Source organism: Mirounga leonina, unplaced genomic scaffold (genome assembly GCF_011800145.1).
Source record: "Mirounga leonina isolate KUSES-001 unplaced genomic scaffold, KU_Mleo_1.0 Mir_154, whole genome shotgun sequence".
Taxonomy (NCBI): domain Eukaryota; kingdom Metazoa; phylum Chordata; class Mammalia; order Carnivora; family Phocidae; genus Mirounga; species Mirounga leonina.
This window is the reverse complement of record NW_023270389.1, coordinates 47111556-47132892: the sequence shown is the minus strand read 5'-3', so window position 1 is coordinate 47132892 and position 21337 is coordinate 47111556. Positions and strand designations below refer to the sequence as shown.

At 38.0% G+C, this 21337-nt stretch overlaps 1 protein-coding gene across 1 annotated transcript in view; it reads left to right on the top strand.

Moving 5' to 3' along the window:
- Window positions 1-21337, top strand: part of TDRD5 (tudor domain containing 5) — a 100606-nt gene that overhangs the window by 61939 nt on the left and 17330 nt on the right. The window contains exon 14 of the mRNA XM_035010690.1: window positions 1700-1861. Coding sequence (XP_034866581.1) covers window positions 1700-1861 — 162 coding nt within the window. The remainder of the gene's footprint in view (window positions 1-1699; window positions 1862-21337) is intronic.

The window sequence follows — 21337 nt, the reverse complement described above, 5'->3', positions numbered from 1 at the left end:
AAATTCCATTCCTGCCTTGGTGACTTCCCCTACTCTAACCCGAATGCTGTTCTTCTTCACTCTGCTTACCTCAGATTCTTCCAGTGTTCTCATTTCTTACTTTCTCTGTAAGCCTTTCAGTGACTCCCACTCACGGTAATAACAATATTATTATTCCTACTATTACTGTTACATATTATTCCAGCCAACAGAGGTAATAATAAAAATTAAAAAAAAATAACAGCAACATTTATTGAACTTGCACTAAATGGGAGGGACTGTTCTAAACACTTTCATGTACTAGTTAATCTTTATGATCACTTTACCAGGTTGGTACTTTTGTATTCCTGCTTTAGATAGAAGTAAAATGAAGCACCAAGTAAGGACTTAAATGATTTTTGAACAAATAAATAAACATGTCCTCTGAGTCTTCTGTCGTCATGCAACAAGTACTGGGCTAAGAATATAGGATGTGTTCGGTTGAGAGCCAAAGTGATTTTTGGGCCCAGTAAGGCTTTTTATTTTCATTGAATACATTTTATTTTGCTTAAATATGTTTTATATATCTGACTTGTAAAATAAAATTGTAGAGATGATCTTACGTTTTTAGTAGATATTTGCTAACTATTATATAAAAAGGGAAGGCCAGTTTGACCACTGGGAGATTAACCTGTTCTGAAAAGTAGGTATGAATGTTTACTGCTGCATGTTTGAAACAATATAAGGATGTTGGATTTCTAGTTTATGTTAAAATTAATTAGGCTCCTTTGGCCCATAACACTTTCTGAAGCCTGAATTTTTCTTAATCATTATTACTTGATTGGAATAATTATATTTTCTGATTCTTAAATAGTGATTTGAGTACAGCCTTTACAATTTTTAGAATATCCTATCATCACTGTGCTTTGTGTTCAAACAATCATAGTTCAGTCTCAAAAATGAAACAAAGCCATCGTTTCTGCAAAAGAGATAAGACTTAAAATTCTTGTATCCCACCACAGCCTGTATCCCATGGGCTTCATACACATACACACTTACCCATCCACTGCCTACCTCTATATACTCCGTTCTCTGTAATTCCTACTCTTCTTTTAAGCATCCAGCAGTTTGTGTTACCTCCTTCATTGCAACTTTTTAAGGCATCTTCCTCTCCAGCAATATTTTGGTCATATCTCTGTGATGGCTCTACACTGAAGGTTGTACAGTGATTATCTGATTGTGTGTCTTCCTGCTATATTTTGAGTTCCTTTAGGGCTGCAACATGCTGCATTCATCTTTTTTTTTTTTTTTTAAAGATTTTATTTATTTATTTGACAGAGACACAGCAAGAGAGGGAACACAAGCAGGGGGAGTGGGAGAGGGAGAAGCAGGCTTCCCGCGGAGCAGGGAGCACGATGCGGGGCTCGATCCTGGGACCCTGGGATCATGACCTGAGCCGAAGGCAGCCGCTTAACTACTGAGCCACCCAGGGACCCCTGCATTCATCTTTATATCCACAGAGCTACCCTGTACACATTTCATAACGTGTGCTCAGTAAATGTTTGTTGGCTTGAACTAGTTTAGCAGGATAGGAAGATGTGGGGTCACGGATAAAGTTAGAAAATAATGTAGCATCCGTATGAACCATAGTGAAAAATTCCTCCCAGAATGTATAGGCATGCAGATTTTAGAAACAGCATTAATATGGAAAATAAAATAATTTCTCTTTCATATCTACTAGCAAGATATTAATGATGAAAAGGCTTTCACTCACCTTAAATCTGAATTAAAGGAGCCATTAAAGGATTCTGAATTCAATTCTTTGAAAACCCAAGATAAGCGCTGTGAAGAAGATCCAAAGTGGTCCATCCCAGAGCTAAAGGATCTGAAGGAAGAAAATGAGGTAGGAGAAGGAAAGAGTTTTTTAAAAATGTAATTCATATACTTAATTCATAAGTGAAGGGGACGGGAATAAAATAGCTCTTTAAATTCTGCTTTTACTGCCATCAGAGAATCTTTCACAGGTGGATTACATTTTCTCTTCAGCAGTCACTAACACCAAAGTTGAAGCAACATAGCCTTGATCACAAAAAATGAAAGGCATTATCTGGCTTTGATGTGTTAGTTTCTATCTCGTTGCTTCGGGCAGTCTTCAAGAATTATGTAGTGATTAGAAACTAGTACTGAGATACAATATCAGAACACAACAGGAAAAATATTGACAGCTTTTTCGGAGGATGTATTTTATTTTTATTTTAACCTAATGTTTATGTACATATAGCTTAGAGTGCCCCATAACCCCTTCCTCTACATTTTGTATTTCACAGGGCAACCATTTTCATCTCTTTCAGGGGCTGCTTTTGGGATTTACCTCTGTGTGTTTCACTATATAACATGCGTATGTTGTTATTTCCTGAGTTTTCAGTTTTACGTCCCTCTGGGAAAGAGGAAGGTTTACTTCTCTTTTCATCCCTTTGCCCCACCACACACACATGTATCCTTTTTGTCCCTGGTCCCCCATCTTACTAATGTCATTGTACCACCCTTTCCATTAGATCACCATTCAGTATTTACATTATAACCATAAATGCTATCAACAGGTAGTATGCTGCGGCAACTTTTTCCTTCCTGAATGACTTTTGTTTTCTCTAGTGTTAGTATTTCTTTCTTTTTTTTTTTTTTTTAAAGATTTTATTTATTTGAGAGAGAATGAGAGACAGAGAGCATGAGAGGGAGGAGGGTCAGAGGGAGAAGCAGACTCCCTGCCGAGCAGGGAGCCCGATGTGGGACTCGATCCCGGGACTCCAGGATCATGACCTGAGCCGAAGGCAGTCGCTTAACCAACTGAGCCACCCAGGCGCCCAGTATTTCTTTCTTTTTAAATTAACAGTGAAATTGACTTTATTCTGGTGTATTGTTCTTTTTTTTTATTAACTTATAATGTATTATTTGTTTCAGGGGTACAGGTCTGTGATTCATCAGTCTTACACAATTCGCAGCGCTCACCATAGCACATACCCTGCACCCCCATCACCTAGCACCCCCATCCCTCCCACTCCCCTCCACTCCAGCAACCCTCATTTTGTTTCCTGAGATTAAGAGTCTCTTATGGTTTGTCCCCCTCTCTGGTTTTGTCTTGTTTCATTTTTCCTTCCCTTCCCCTATGATCCTCTGGTGTATTGTTCTTAGCAGCTTTAAAACATGCATAGATTTGTGTAACCATCATTGTAATCAGGATGCAGGATGGTTCCATCACCTGAAAAACCTCCCTGGTGCTACCACTCTGTAATCATAGTCTTCCCACGTCCTCAACTCTTAGCAGCTGTTGATTTGTTTTCTATCACTGTAGATTTACCTTTTCTGGAGTGTCCTATAAATAGTCATAGAACGTGCATATAGTTTTTTGAGACTAGCTTCTTTCATTCAGCATAATACCTTTGGGATTCATCCAAATTGTTGCTTATGTCAATAGTCTGTTCCTTTTGATGGATGAGTAGTAGTTTATTGTATGGATGTACCTTAATATATATATCCATTCTCACCCATTGAAGGATACTTGGGTTGTTTCCAGTTTTGAGTAATTATGAGTAGAGCCTCTATAAATATTCATGTACAGATTTCTGTATAAATGTAATCAGGAGTAATGTGGTAAGTGCAGGCCAAATTGTTCTAGTTGTTTCTTATCTTGCCAGCACTAGGTATTATCAATGATGTTCACTTTTAGCCATTCATATAGATATGTAGTGGTGTCACAGTGTGATTTTAATTTGCATTTCCCTAATGACTGTTGTTGAACATCTTTTTGTGTGCTTACTTGCCATCCATATACATACTTCTTTGAGAAATGTCCAAGTCTTTTGCCCATGTTTTTGTTGGGTTGTTTGTTTTCTTGCTAGCAGATTTTGAGAGTGCTTTAAATATTCTGAATACTAGTGCTTTGTCAGATATGTGATTTTCAAATGTATTCTCCTACTTGTAGCATGTCTTATATTCTCTTAATAGTGTTTTTCATACTGCAAAAGTTTTAATTTTGAGAAATTCCAGTTTATCAGGTTTTTTTTTTTATGTACAATGTTTTCAGTGTCAAGACATCTTGAGTTAATTTTAGTATAAGATGTGAGGTTTAGGTCAATGTTAATTTTGTTGCATATAGATGTCCAGTTGTTTTAGCATCAGTTTTTGAAAGACGATGCTTTCTCCATTGAATAGCCTTTGCAAACTTGCCAAAAATCAATTGTCTACATTTGTGTGTGTCTATTTCTAGACTCTGTATTGTGCTCCATTGATCTACCTGTTTTTTCAATATCACACTGTCTTGATTATGGTAGCTTTATGATACCTCTTAAAATCAGGTAGTATGATTCCTTCTACTCTATTCTTCTTTCTCAAATTTGTTTTTAATATTCATTTTTCTTCCAAGACTTTATTTAAATTCAGTTGATTAACATATAGCATATTATTAGTTTCAGAGGTAGAGTTCAGTGATTCATAGTTGCATGTAACACCCAGTGCTCATTACATCACGTGCCCTCCTTAATGCCCATCACCCATTTAGCCCATCCCCCCACCCACCTCCCCTCCAGCAACACTCACTTTGTTCTCTGTAGTTAAGAGTCTCTTACGGTTTGTCTCCCTCTCTGTTTTTATCTTATTTTTCCTTCCCTTCACCTATGTTCATCTGTTTTGTTTCTTAAATTCCACATACGAGTGAAATCATATGGTATTTGTCTTTCTCTGATTTATTTCATTTAGCACAGTATCCTCTAGTTCCATCCATGTCATCGCAAATGGCAAGATTTCATTCTTTTTGATGGCTGAGTAATATTCCATCATGTATATTTATATAAACCACATCTTTTTCGTCCATTCATGAGTCAATGGACATTTGGGCCCTTTCCATAATTTGGCTATTGTTCATAGTGCTGCTATAAACATTGGGGTGCATGTGCCCTTTCAAATCACAGTGTTTCTATCCTTGGATAAATACCTAGCAGTGCAATTGCTGGATCATAGGGTACTTCTATTTTCAACTTTTTGAGGAACCCCTCCCTACTGTTCTCCAGAGTGCCTGCATCAGTTTGCATTTCCACCAACATTGCAAGAGGGTTCTCCTTTCTTTGCATCCTCACTGACATCTTTTGTTTCCTGAATTAATTTTAGCCATTCTGACAGGTGTGAGGTGGTATCTCATTGTGGTTTTGATATGTATTTCCCTGATCTTTTCATGTGTCTGTTGGCCATTTGGATGTCTTTTTTGGAGAAATGTCTGTTCATGTTTTCTGTCCATTTCTTAACTGGATTATTTATTTTTTAGGTGTTGAATTTGATAAGTTCTTTATGGATTTTGGATACTAGCCCTTTATCTGATAGTCATTTGCAACAGTCTGCTCCCATTCTGTTTTGTTGATTGTTTCCTTTGCTGTGCAAAAGCTTTTTATCTTGATGAAGTCCCAATTAGTTCATTTTTGCCTTTGTTTCCCTTGCCTTTAGAGATGTGTCTAGTAAGAAGTTGCTACGGCCAAGGTCAAAGAGGTTTCTTCCTGTGCTCTCCTCTAGGATTTTGATGGATTCCTGTCTCACATTTAGGTCTTTCATCCATTTTGCATTTCTTTTTGTGTATGGTGTAAGAGAGTAGTCCAGTTTCATTCTTCTGCATGTTGCTGTCCAGTTTTCCAAACACCATTTGCTTGAAGAGACTCTTTTTTCCGTTGGATAGTCTTTTCTGCTTTGTTGAAGATTAGTTGACCATAGACTTGAGGGTCTGTTTCTGGGTTCTTTATTCTATTCCTTTGATCTATGTGTCTGTTTTTATGCCAGTACCATACTGTCTTGTTGATTATAGCTTTATAATCCAGCTTGAAGTCTGGAATTGTGATGCCTCCAGCTTTGCTTTTCTTTTTCAACATTCCTTTGACTATTTGGGGTCTTTTCTGGTTCCATACAAATTTTAGAATTCTTTGTTATAGCTCTGTGAAAAAATACTGGTGTTATTTTGATAAGGATTGCATTGTATGTGCAGACTGCTTTGGGTAGCGTAGACATTTTAACAGTATTTGTTCTTCCAATCCATGAGCATGGAATGTTTTTCCATTTTTTTTGGTGTCATCTTCAGTTTCTTTCATAAGTGTTCTGTAGTTTTCAGAGTACAGATCTTTTACCTCTCCGGTTGGTTTTATTCCTAGGTATCTTATAGTATTTGGTGCAGTTGTAAATGGGATCAATTCCTTGATTTTTCTTTCTGCTGCTTCATTATTGGTGTATGGAAATGCAACAGATTTCTGTATGTTGATTTTCTATCCTGCAAATTTGCTGAATTCATGTATTAGTTCTAGCAATTTTTTGGTGGAGTCTTTCGATTTTTCTAAATAGAGTATCATGTCATCTGTGAAGAGTGAAAGTTTGACTTCTTCCTTGCCAATTTGGATGTCTTTTATTTCTTTTTGTTGTCTGATTGCTGAGGCTAGGACTTCAGTACTATGTTGAACAACAGTGGTGAGAGTGAACATCCCTGTCATGTTCCTGACCTTAGGAGAAAAGCTCTCAGTTTTTCCCCATTGAGGATGATATTAGCTGTGGGTGTTTTGTATATGACCTTTATGATGTTGAGGTATGTTCCTTCTATCCCTACATTCTGGAAGGTTTTTTTTAATCAGGAAAGAATGCTGTATTTTGTCAAGTGCTTTTTCTGCATCTATTGACAGGATGATATCTTATCCTTTGATTCTTAACCTTTTATTAATGTGATGTATCACATTGATTGATATGTGGATTTTGAACCACCCTTGCAGTCCAGGAATAAATCCCACTTGGTCGTGGTGGAATAATCCTTTTAATGTACTGTTGGATCCTACTGCCTAGTATCTTGGTGAGAATTTTTACATCCATGTTCATCAAGGATATTGGTCTGTAATTCTCCTTTTTAGTGGGGTCTTTGTCTGGTTTTGGAATCAAGGTCATGCTGGCCTTGTAGAATGAGTTTGGAAGTTTTCCTTCCATTTCTATTTTTTTGAGTAGTTTCAGAAGAATAGGCATTAATTCTTCTTTAAATGTTTGGTAGAATTGCCCTGGGAAGCCATCCGGCCCTGGACTCTTCTTTGTTGGTAGATTTTTGGTTACTGCTTCAATTTCCTTGCTGATTATGGGTCTGTTCAGGTTTTCCATTTCTTCCTGGTTCCGTTTTGGTAGTTTATAGGTTTCTAGGAATGCATCCATTTCTTTCAGATTGCCTAATTTGTTGGCATATAGTTGCTCATAATATGTTCTTGTAATTGTTTGTATTTCTTTGGTGTTGGTTGTGATCTCTCCTCTTTCATTCATGATTTTATTAATTTGGGTCATTTCTCTTTTTGGTAAGTCTGGTGAGGGGTTTATTGATCTTATTAATTCTTTCACAGAACCAGCTCCTAGTTTCATTGATCTGTTCTGTTCTTTTGGTTTCTATTTCATGGATTTCTGCTCTAATCTTTATTAATTCTCTTCTCCTGCTGGGTTTAAGCTTTATTTGCTCTTCTTTCTCCAGCTACTTTAGGTGTAAGGTTAGGTTGCGTATTTGAGGAGAACTTTCTTGTTTCTTGAGAAAGGCTTGTATTGCTATGTACTTCCCTCTTAGGACCGCCTTTGCACCGTCCCAAAGGTTTTGAACAGTTGTGTTTTCATTTTCATTTATTTCTGTGAATTTTTTAATTCTTCATTAATTTCCTGGTTGACCCATTCATTCTTTAGTAGGATGCTCTTTCGCCTCCATGTATTTGGGTTCTTTCCAGCTTTCCTCTTGTGATTGAGTTCCAGTTTCAAAGCACTGTGGTCTGAAAATATGCAGGGAATAATTTCACTCTTTTGGTACTGGTTGAGACCTGATTTGTGACCCAGTATGTTTTCCATTCTGTAGAATGTTCCATGTGCACTCAAGAAGAATGTGTATTCTGTTGCTTTAGGATAGAATTCTCTGAATATACCTGTGAAGTCCATCTAGTCCAGTGTGTCATTCAAAAGCCTTGTTTCCTTGTTGATCTTCTGCTTAGATGATCTGTCCATTTCAGTGAGGGGGGTGTTAAAGTCCCCTACTATTACTGTATTATTATTGATGTGTTTCTTTAATTTTGTTAGTAGTTGGCTGCTCCCATGTTAGGTGCATAAATATTTACAATTGTTAGATCTTCTTGTTGGATAGACCTTTTGATTATGATATAGTGTCCTTCCTCATCTCTTATTTCAGTCTTTGGTTTTAAATCTAGTTTGTCTGATATAAGGATGGCCACTCCAGCTTTCTTTTGCTATCCACTAGCATGATAAATGGTTTTCCACCCCCTCACTTTCAATCTGGAGGTGTCTTTGTGTCTAAAATGAGTCTCTTGCAGATAGCATATGGATGGGTCTTCCTTTTTTATCCATTGTGATCCCCCAAGTCTTTTGATTGGGGCATTTTGCCCATTTACATTCAAAGTCACTATTGGAAGATATGAATTTAGTGCCATTGTATTACCTGTTAAGTCACTTTTTTTTATATATTCTCTTTGTTCCTTTATGGTCTATGTTACTTTTGGGCTTTCTCTTCGCTTAAAGGATCCCCTTTAATATTTGTTGCAGGGCTGGTTTAGTGATCACAAATTCTTTTTGTTTCTGGTTGTCTTGGAAGCCTTTTATCTCTCCTTCTGTTTTGAATGACATCCTACCTGGATAAAGTATTCTTGGCTACATATTTTCCTCACTTAGCACCTTGAATATATCATGCCAGTCCTTTCTGGCTTGCCAGGTCTTTGTGGATAGGTCTGCTGCCAGTCTAATATTTCTACCCTTGTAGGTTATGGAACTCTTGTCCTGAGCTGCTTTCAGGATTTTCTCTTTGTCTCTGAGATTTGCAAGTTTCACTATTATATGTTGGGGTATTGACCTATTTTTATTGATTTTGAGGGGAGTTCGTTGTGCCTCCTGGACTTGGATGCCTGTGTCCTTCCCCACATTAGGGAAGTTCTCAGCTATAATTTGCTCCAGTGTACGTTCTGCCCACCCCCTTTCCTCTTCTGGGATCCCAGTTATTTTGATATTGTTTTGCTTTATGGTATCACTTATCTCTCGAATTCTCCCCTTGGGATTTAGTAGTTGTTTCTCTCTCTTTTTCTCAGCTGCTTTGTTCTCCATCATTTTGTCTTCTATATCGCTAATTCTCTCTTCTGCCTCATTTATCCTAGCAGTTAAAGCCTCCATTTTTTGATTACATCTCATTAGTAGCCTTTTTTATTTCGACTTGATTGGATTTTAGTTCTTTTATTTCTCCAGAAAGGGATTCTCTAGTGTCTTCTATCCTTTTTTTTTCCCCAAGCCCAGCTAGTATCTTTATAATTGTTATTTTGAACTCTAGTTCTGACATCTTAATTCATCCATACTGATTAGGTCTCTGGCAGTCAGTACTGTTATTCTCTTTTTTGAGGTGAGTTTTTCCATCTTGTCATTCTTGCAGAAAGTGGTCGCTTTTCTATTTGTAGAGTTGCAGCTATTTTCTTAGATGTCCTGTTGAGTTCGCAGGTGTTCAGAATGATTTGATATCATCTAGCTGAATTCCAAGGACCAGACAAAACTAAGGTCTCCTACTCCTCTGCCATCTTGGACTCTCCTACCCAAACTTGTTTTTAATATTGAAGTTCCTTTTCCTTTGCATGTAAATTTTAGAATCAGTTTGTATTTGAGATTTTTATTGGAATTACTTTAAATCTATAGATAAATTTGGGGACAGATAACATCTTTAATCTGTGAACACAGCATATTTATTTAGGTTTTCTTTTATAGTTTCGTTAGGGTGTTATAATTTTCAGTATACAGGATTTTTTTTTAGCTTTATACCTAAATATTTCACTTATTTTGGGAGCAATCGTAAGTGGTAACTTTTTGTTTCCATATTTTCATTGGTGGTATATGAAAGTTGAGTTTTGTATTTTGACCTTAATCCTGTGAACTAGCTAAATTCACTTACTAGTGCTAGGAGGTGGTCTGTAGATTCTGTCAAGATTTTCTACATAGAGGCGCTTGGATGGCTCAGTCGTTAAGCGTCTGCCTTCGGCTCAGCCCCGCATCAGGCTCCCTGCTCGGCGGGAAGCCAGCTTCTCTCTCTCCCTCTTCCCCTGCTTGTGTTCCCTCTCTCCTTGCATCTCTCTCTGTCAAATAAATACAATCTTAAAAAAAAAAAAGATTTTCTACATAGATGATAATGCTTTCTGTGAATTTTGACAGTTTTATTTCTTCCTCTCCAATCTGTATGTCTTTATCTTTTTTCCTGCCTTATTAATAATTACAATGGCTAGGATTTCAAATATGATGTTGAACAAGAGTTGTGAGAGAGGATGTCTTGTCCTGCTGAATGGTTTTATTATGCATATATGGGTGTGAATCTTGTTAAATCATTTTTCTGTATGTACTGATATGATCATGTTGTTTTCTTCTTTATTCTCTTAATATGGTATATGGCAGTATTTGATCAAATATTGAAGAAGACTGGCATTTTTGGGATAAATCACATTTGGTCATGGTGTATTATTATTTTTCTGTATTGCTGGATTCCATTTGCTAATATTTGGTGAAGATTTTTATGTCTGTTTTCATGAAGGATATTAGTCCATAGTTTTCCTGAACAATCTTTGACAGTTTTAGTACCAGAGTAATGCTAGCTTCGTGAAATAGGTCTGGAAGTGTTCTTTTTTATTTTCTGGAAAAGATCATGTAGAATTAGTTTTATTTTTGGACAGCCACATGCAGAAGAATGAAACTGGATCATTTCCTTATACCACACACAAAAATAGACTGAAAATGGACGAAAGACCTAAATGTGAGACAGGAATCCACTAAAATCCTAGAGGAGAACACAGGCAGCAACCTCTTCAACCTCAGCCACAGCAACTTCTTCCTAGAAACATTGCCAAAGGCAAGGGAATCAAGGGCAAAAATGAACTATTGGGACTCCATCAAGATAAAAAGCTTTTGCAAAGCAAAGGAAACAGTCAACAAAACCAAAAGACAACCGACAGAATGGGAGAAGATATTTGCAAATGACATATCAGATAAAGGGCTAGTATCCAAAATCTATAAAGAACTTATCAAACTCAGCACCCAAAGAACAAAGAATCCAATCAAGAAATGGGCAGAAGACATGAACAGACATTTGTCCAAAGAAGACATCCAAATGGCCAACAGACACATGAAAAAGTGCTCAACATTGCCGGGCATCAGGGAAATCCAAATCAAACCTCAATGAGATAGCACCCCACACCAGTCAGAATGGCTAAAATTAACAAGTCAGGAAATGACAGATGTTGGAGAGGATGCAGAGAGAGGGGAACCCTCCGACACTGTTGGTGGGAATGCAAGCTGGTGCATCTGCTCTGGAAAACAGTATGGAGGTTCCTCAAAAAGTTGAAAATAGAGCTACCCTACGAACCAGCAATTGCACTACTGGGTATTTAACCCAAAGATACAAATGTAGTGATTCAAAGGGGTATGTGCACCCCAATCTTTATAGCAGCAAAGTCCACAATAGCCAAAATATGGAAAGAGCCAAGATGTCCATCAACAGATGAATGGATAAAGAAGAAGTGGTATATATATACAATGGAATATTATGCAGCCATCAAAAAAATGAAATCTTGCCATTTGCAACGATGTGGATGGAACTAGAGGGTATTATGCTAAGTGAAATAAGTCAATCAGAGAAAGACAAGTATCATATGATCTCACTGATATGAGGAATTCTTAATCTCAGGAAACAAACAGGGTTCCTGGAGTGGTGGGGGGTGGGAGGGATGGGGTAGCTGGGTGATGGAAATTGGGGAGGGTATGTGCTATAGTGAGCGCTGTGAGTTGTGTAAGACTGATGAATCACAGACCTGTACCTCTGAAACAAATAATACATTATATGTTAAAAAAAAAACAAAAACGTAGTAGGAAGGAAAAAATGAAGGGGGGGAAATCGGAGGGGGAGACGAACCATGAGAGACTATGGACTCTGAGAAACAAACTGAGGGTTTTAGAGAGGATAGGGGTGGGCGGATGGGTTAGCCCGGTGATGGGTATTAAGGAGGGCAGGTATCGAATGGAGCACTGGGTGTTATATGCAAACAATGAATCATGGAACACTACATCAAAAACTAATGATGTAGGGGCGCCTGGGTAGCTCAGTCATTAAGCGTCTGCCTTCGGCACAGCTCATGATCCCAGGGTCCTGGGATCGAGCCCCGCGTTGGGCTCTCTGCTCAGCAGGAAGCCTGCTTCTCCCTCTCCTGCTCCCCCTGCTTGTGTTCCCTCTCGCTGTGTCTCTCTCTGTCAAATAAATAAATAAAATCTTTAAAAAAAAATTGCCTAAAAATTCATCTTTAAAAAAAAAAAAACTAATGATGTATGGTGACTAACATAACATAATAAAATAAAAAGGTGCCTGCTTGAGGACGTGGAAAAAAAATAAAAATCATTTTATACTATGCTAAACTATAAAAAATTAGTTTTATTTTTAACTGACATTCTCATGGTAACTGAAGATTGATATGCAGTTATAAGACATAATACAGAAGGAACTTCTGTAATCCTTGCCTATTTCCTCCAGTGGTCACATTTTTTAAAACTATAGTACAGTATTGCAACCAGGATATTGACATTGGTAAAATCTGCCTATCTTCAAATTTCTCTCATTTTACTTTTATTTATTTGTGTATTTAGTTTTATATAGTAGAAGCACATGGTGGTTTCATGTATCCAGCATCACAGTCAAGATACCAAATACTTCCATCATCATGAGGATCGCTTGTATTATCCTTTTATAGCCACATCCACCATCACTCTCCACAGTCCCTAACCCCTGGCACCCACTAATCAGTTCTACATTTCTAAAATTTTCTCATTTTAAAAATGCTATGTAAATAAATCATACAGTATGTGACTTTGTGAAATTGTCTTTTTTTGCTCAGTATATTCCCTGGAGATTCATCCAAGTTGTTGCATGAATCAATAGTCTTTTTCCATTTCTTGCTGAGTACCATTCCATGGCACGACCATGTAACAGTCCTTCACCAGTAGCCCTTTGAAGAGCATTTGGGTTGTTTCCAGATTTAGCTATTACAAAACTATCATGAACATTTGTGTACAGGTTGTTGGGTGAATGTAAGTTCCCTGGAATAATTACTCAGGAGTGCAGTTGGGAGTGTGTGTGGAAATTACATCTTTGGTTTGATAAGAAACTACCATTCTATTCTCCAGAGTAGCTGTACCCTTTTATATTCCCTCCACCCATGTGTTGAGGAATCCATTTTCTCTACATCCTTATCAGCATTTGGTCTTGTCATTAATTTTTAGCCATTCTGTTGGTATGCAGTGCTATTTCATTTTGCTTTTTGTTGGCATTTCCCTAATGGCTAATGATGTTGAACATCTTTTCATGTGCTTATTTGCCATCGGTATGTCATCCTTCGTGGTAAGTCTTGTCTTTTTCCCTTTTTCTAATTCAATTTTTTGGTACTTTTACTGTCCAGTTGTGAGAGTTTTTTATATTCTGGATCCTACTCCTTTATTAGATATGTGGTTTGCAGATATTTCCTCCCAAGTGGTATCTTTTTGTTTCCTTACATGGGCATTTGCGAGAAAACATTGTTTTTAAGATCTTATTTATTTATTTGACAGAGAGTGAGAGAGGACAAGCAGGGGGAGAGGGAAAAGCAGGCTCCCTGCCGAGCAGGGAGCTTGATTTGGGGCTTGATCCCAGGACCCTGGGATTATGGCCTGAGCTGAAGGCAGGTATTTAACCAACTAAGCCACCCAGGTTCCCCCAGGAGAAAACATTTTTAATATTGATATGGTCCATTTAATCATGTGTTCTTTTTTTCAAGTTTATATTAGTTTCAGGTTTACAATATAGTGATTTAACAGTTCTATACATTACTCAGTGCCCATCATAAGTTTACCCTTTAATCCCCATCACCTGTTTCATCCATCCCCCCACCCACTGGTAACTATCAGTTTGTTCTCTGTAGTTAAGTCTATTTCTTGGTTTGTTTCTTCCCTCCCTTTTTTCCCCCTTTGCTCATTAGTTTCTCAAATTCCACATATGAGTGAAATCATATGGTATATATCTTTCTCCTGCTGACTTATTTCACTTCGCCTAATACTCTCTGACTCATCCACATCATTGCAAATGGCAAGGTTTCATTCTTCTTTGTGGCTGAGTAATATTCTGTTGTGTATATATACCACCTCATCTTTAGCCATTCATTTATTGATGGACACTTGGGCTGCTGCCATAATTTGGCTATTGTAAACAATGCTGCAATAAATGTAGGGGTGCATGTATCCCTTTGAATTAGTATTTTTGGGTAAATACCCAGTAGTGAGATTACTGGATCATAGGGTAGTTCCGTTGTTAACCTCCATACTGTCTTCCACAGTATCTGTACCAGTGTGAATTCCTACCAGCAGTGCACGAGGGTTCCCTTTTCTTCACATCCTCTCCAACACTTGTTTCTTTTGTTTTGATTTTAGCCATTCTGACAGGTGTGCAGTGGTATCTCATGGTGGTTTTGATTTGCATTTCCCTGATGATTAGTGATGTTGAGCATCTTTTCACGTGTCTGTTGGCCATCCATACGTTTTCTTTGCGAAATGTCTGTTCATGTCTTCTGCCCGTTTTTAATTAGATTATTTGTTATCTGGGTGTTGAGTTGTATAAGTTCTTTATGTACTTTGGATTCTAACTCTTTATCAGAGATGTCATTTACAAATAAATTCTCCTGTTCAGTATGTTGTCTTTTAGTTTTGTAGGTTTTTTCCTTTGCTGTGTAGAAGTTTTTTATTTTGATGAAGTCCCAATAGTTTATTTTTGCTTTTGTTTACTTTGCCTCAGGAGACATATCTAGAAAAAAGTTGCTATGTCCAGTGTCAGAGAAATTACTGTCTCTTCTCTCTTTTAGAATTTTTATTTATTACTATTTTTAAAGGATTTTATTTATTCATTTGACAGCACAAATAAGGGGAATGGCAGGCAGGGAGAGAGGTAGAAGCGGACTCTGCTGACTAGGGAGCCCGATGTGGGGCTTGATCCCAGGACCCTGGGATCATGACCTAAGTCGGAGGCAGACGATTAGCCCAATGAGCCACCCAGGCGCCCCTCTTCTAGAATTTTTATAGTTTGAGGTCTCACATTTAGTACTTTTTTTTTTTTTTTAAGATTTTATTTATTTATTCATGAGAGACAGACAGGCAGAGGGAGAAGCAGGCTCCCCGCGGAACAGGGAGCCCAATGCGGGACTCGATCCCAGGACCCTGGGATCATGACCTGAGCTGAAGGCAGACGCTTAACCGACTGAGCCACCCAGGCGTCCCCTCACATTTAGTTCTTTAATCCATTTGGAATTTATTTTTGTATATGGTGTAAGAAAGTGGTCCAGTTTCATTCTTTTCCATGTAGCTGTCCAGTTTTTCCAACACTATTTGTTGAAGAGGATGTCTTCCCATTGTGTATTCATTCCTCCTTTGTCGGAGATTAACTGGCCATATAAATGTGGGTTTATTTCTGGGTTTCCTGTTCTATTCCGTTGACTTATGTGCCTGTTTTTGTGTTGGTATCATACTGTTTTGATTACCATAGCTTTGTAGTATAACTTGAAATCTGGAGTTGTGATTCTTCCAGTTTGGTTTTTCTTTTTATCAGATTTTCTTTTGGTGGATTGTGATTTTGGTGTCAAGACTTGAGAGCTCTCTACCTTGCATAAAAATCTATCCAGTTGGGGTTAATTTTTGTATCAAATGTGAGGTTAGGTCAAAGCTTTTTTTTTTTTGCCTGTTGGTATCCAATTGTTCTAACATTTGTTTAAAAGACTACCTTACTTCATTGAATTGTTTATGCATCTTTGTAAAGAGTCAGTTGACCATAATTGCATGGGTCGATTTCTGGGTTCTCTCTTCTGTTTCTTTTTTTAAAGATTTTATTTATTTATTTGACGGAGACACAGAGAGGGAATACAAGCACGGGGAGGGGGAGAGGGAGAAGCAGGCTCCCTGCTGGGCAAGGAGCTCGATGCGGGGCTTGATCTCAGGACCCTGGGATCACGACCTGAGCCAAAGGCAGATGCCTAATGACTGATCCACCCAGGTGCCCCTCTGTTCTGTTTCATTGATCCACAGGTCTCTCCCTCTACCAATACTACCTGATTACTGTAGCTATATAGTAGGCTTGAATATCTGCCAGAGTGATCTTTTCACTTTATTTTTCTTTATCAAGACTTTTATCTAGAGAGGGAGAAGCAAGTTGGCCGAGGAGTAGGAGACCTGGATTTCGTCTGGTCCCAAGAATTCAGCTGGATAGGATCAAACCATTCTAAACACCTACGAACTCAAAAGGAGATCGAAGAAAAGAATAGCAGCAACTCTCTGAACAGAAAAGTGACCACTTTCTAGAAGGTCTTTTCTGATTTGTTTAGTGTTTGTTTTCTGGGGACATTGTTACCCTGTTACATTTTGTTCTCTCATTCATCTATTCTCTGGACAAAATGACAAGATGGAAAAAATCACCTCAACAAAAAGTACAAGAGGCAGTACCAACTGCCAGGGACCTAATCAATATGGACATTAGTAAGATGTCGGAACTAGAGTTCAGAATGATGATTTTAAAGATACTAGCTGGGCTTGAAAAAAGCATGGGAGTTATTAGAGAAACCCTTACTGGAGAAATAACTAAAATCTAACCCAAGTTGAAATCAAAAAGGCTATTAATGAGGTGCAATAAAAAATGGAGGCTCTAACTGCTAGGATAAATGAGGCAGAAGAGAGAATTAGTGATATAGAAGATCAAATGATGGAAAATAGGTGAGAAAAAGAGAGAGAAACAACTACTGGATCACGAGGGCAGAATTTGAGAGATAAGTGATACCATAAGATGAAACAACATTAGAAAATTGGGATCCCAGAAGAAGAAGAAAGAGAGAGAGGGGCAGAAGGTATATTGGAACAAATCATAGCAGAGAACTTACCTAATTTAGGGAAGGAAACAGGCATCAAAATCCAGGAGGCACAGAGAACCCCTCTCAAAATCAATAAAAATAGGTCAACACCCCGACATCTAATAGTGAAACTTACGAGTCTCAGAGACAAAGAGAAAATCCTGAAAGCAGCTCGGGAGAAGAGATCTGTAATCTACAATGGTAGAAACATTAGATTGGCAACAGACCTATCCACAGAGACCTGGCAGGCCAGAAAGGACTGGCATGATATATTCAGAGCACTAAATGAGAAAAATATGCAACCAAGAATACTATATCCAGCTAGGCTGTCACTGAAAATAGAAGGAGAGATAAAAAGCTTCCAGGACAAACAAAAACTAAAGGAATTTGTAAACACAAAACCAGCCTCCCAGAAATACTGAAAGGCGTCCTCTAAGCAAAGAGAGAGCCTAACAGTAACACAGACCAGAAAGGAACACAGACAATATACAGTAACAGTCACCTTACAGGCAATACAATGGCACCAAATTCCTATCTTTCAGTAGTTACCCTGAATGTAAATGGGCTAAATGCCCCAATCAAAAGACACGGGTATCAGATTGGATAAAAAAACAAGACCCATCGATAAGCTGTCTGCAGGAGACTCATTTTAGACCCAAAGACACCCCAGATTGAAAGTGAGGGGGTGCAAAACCATTTACCATGCTAATGGACACCAAAAGAAAGCTGGGGTGGCAATCGTTACATCAGACAAATTAGATTTTAAACCAAAGACTATAATAAGAGATTAAGAAGGACACTATAGCCTACTTAAATGGTCTATCCAACAAGAAGATCTAACAACTGTAAATATCTATGCCCCTAACATGGGAGCAGCCAATTATATAAGGCAATTAATAACAAAAGCAAAGAAACACATCGACAGCAATACAATAATAGTGGGGGACTTTAACACCCCCCTCACTGAAATGGACAGATCATCTAAGCAAAAGATCAACAAGGAAATAAAGGCTTTAAATGACACACTGGACCAAATGGACTTCACAGACATATTCAGAACATTCCATCCCAAAGCAACAGAATACACATTCTTCTCTAGTGTCCATGGAACATCTCCAGAATCGATCACATCCTAGGTCACAGATCAGGTCTCAACAGGTACCCAAAGATTGGGATCATTCCCTGCTTATTTTCATACCACAGTGCTTTGAAACTTAGACTCAATCACAAGAGGAAAGTTGGAAAGAACTCAAATACATGTAGGCTAAAGAGCATCCTACTAAAGAATGAATGGGCCAACCAGGAAATTAAAGAAGAATTAAAAAAATTCATGGAAACAGAGGAAAGTATACAGCAATACAAGTCTTTCTCAAGAAACAAGAAAGGTCTCAAATACACAACCTAGCCGTACACCTAAAGGAGCTGGAGAAAGAACAGCAAATAAAGCCTAAATCCAACAGGAGAAGAGAAATAATAAAAATTACAGCAGAAATCAATGAAATAGAAACCAAAAGAACAGTAGAACAGATCAATGAAACTAGGAGCTGGTTCTTTGGGAGAATTAATAAGATTGATAAACCCCTGGCCAGACTTATGAAAAAGAAAAGAGAAAGGACCCAAATCAACAAAATCATGAATGAAAGAGGAGAGATCACAACCAACATCAAAGAAATACAAACAATTATAAGAACATATTATGAGCAATTATATGGCAGGAAATTAGATAATCTGGAAGATATGGATGCATTCCTAGAGATGTATCAACTACCAAAACTGAACCAGGAAGAAATAGAAAACCTGAACAGACCTATAACCATTAAGGAAATTGAAGCAGTCATCAAAAATCTCCCAAAAAACAAAAGCCCAGGGCCAGATGGCTTCCCAGGGGAATTCTACAAACATTTAAAGAAGAATTAATACTGATTCTTCTGAAACTGTTCCAAAAAATAGAAATGGAAGGAAAACTTCCAAACTCGTTTTATGAGGCCACCATTACCTTGATCCCCAAACCAAAGACCCCATCAAAAAGGAGAATTATAGACCAATATCCTTGATGAACATGGATGCAAAAATTCTCACCAAAATACTAGCCAATAGGATACAACAATACATTAAAAGGTTTATTCACCACCAAGTGGGATTTATCCCTGGGCTGCAAGTTTGGTTTAACATCCACAAATCAATCAATGTGATACAATACATTAATAAAAGAAAGAACAAGAACCATGTGATCCTCTCAATAGATGCAGAAAAAACATTTGACAAAGTACAGCATCCTTTCTTGATCAAAACTCTTCAGAGTATAGGCATAGAGGGTACATACCTCAATATCATAAAAGCCATCTATGAAAACCCACAGCGAATATCATTCTCAGTGGGGGAAAACTGAGAGCTTTCCCACTAAGGTCAGGAACACGGCAGGGATGTCCATTATCAGCACTGCTATTCAACATAGTATTGGAAGTCCTAGACACAGCAATCAGACAACAAAAAGAAATCAAAGGCATCCAAATCGGCAAAGAAGAAGTCAAACTCTCACTGTTTGCAGATGATATGATACTTTATGTGGAAAACCCAAAAGACTCCACCCCAAAACTGCTAGAACTCATACAGGAATTCAGTAAAGTGGCAGGATATAAAATCAATGCACAGAAGTCAGTGGCATTCCTATACACCAACAACAAGACAGAAGAAAGAGAAATGAAGGAGTCGATCCCATTTACAATTGCACCCAAAACCATAAGATACCTAGGAATAAATCTAACCAAAGAGGCAAAGGATCTGTACTTAGAAAACTATAAAATACTCATGAAAGATATTGAGGAAGACACAAAGAAATGGAAAAACGTTCCACGCTCATGGATTGGAAGAACAAATATTGTGAAGATGTCAATGCTACCTAGAGCAATCTACACATTCAATGCAATCCCCATCAAAATACCATCCACTTTTTTCAAAGAAATGGAACAAATAATCCTAAAATTTGTATGGAACCAGAAAAGACCCCGAATAGCCAGAGGAATGTTGAAAAAGAAATGCAAAGCTGGCGGCATCACAATGCCGGACTTCCAGCTCTATTACAAAGCTGTCATCATCAAGACAGTATGGTACTGGCACAAAAACAGGCACATAGACCAGTGGAACAGAATAGAGAGCCCAGAAATGGACCCTCAACTCTATGCTCAACTCATCTTTGACAAAACAGGAAAGAATGTCCAATGGAAAAAAAAGACAGTCTCTTCAACAAATGGTGCTGGGAAAATTGGATAGCCACATGCAGAAGAATGAACCTGGACCATTTCCTTACACCACACACAAAAATAGACTCCAAATGGTTGAAAGACCTCAATGTGAGACAGGAGTCCATCAAAATCCTAAAGGAGAACACAGGCAGCAACCTCTTCGACCTCAGCTACAGCAACTTCTTCCTAGAAACATCGCCAAATGCAAGGGAAGCAAGGGAAAAAATGAACTATTGGGACTCCATCAAGATAAAAAGCTTTTGCACAACAAAATAAACAGTCAACAAAACCAAAAGACAACTGACAGAATGGGAGAAGATATTTGCAAATGACATATCAGATAAAGGGCTAGTATCCAAAATCTATAAAGAACTTATTAAATTCAACACCCAAAGAACAAATTATCCACTCAAGATATGGGCAGAAGACATGAACAGACATTTTTCCAAAGAAGACATCCAAATGGCCAACAGACACATAAAAAGTGCTCAATATCGCTGGGCATCAGGGAAATCCAAATCAAAACCTCAATGAGATAGCACCCCACACCAGTCAGAATGGCTAAAATTAACAAGTCAGGAAACGACAGATGTTGGAGGGGATGCGGAGAAAAGGGATCCCTCCTACACTGTTGGTAGAAATGTAAGCTGGTGCAGCCACTCTGGAAAACAGTATGGAGGTTCCTCAAAAAGTTGAAAATAGAGCTACCCTATGACCCAGCAATTGCACTACTGGGCATTTACCACAAAGTTGAAAATGTAGGGACCCGAAGGGTTACGTACGCCCTGATGTTTATAGCAACAATGTCCACAATATTCAAACTATAGAAAGAGCGTAGATGTCCATTGACAGATGAATGGATAAAGAATAAGTGGTGTGTGTGTGTATATATATATATATATATATATATCTATATCTACACATACATATATATATATATATACACACACATATATATAATGGAATATTATGCAGCCATCAAAAGGAATGAGATCTTGCCATTTGCAACGATGTGGATGGAACTCGAGGGTATTATTCTGAGCGAAATATGTCAATCAGAAAAAGACCTGTATCATATGACCTCACTGATACGAGGAATTCTTAATCTCAGGAAACAAACTGAGGTTTGCTGGAGTGGTTGGCAGGGGTAACAGCGATGGGGTCGTTGGGTAA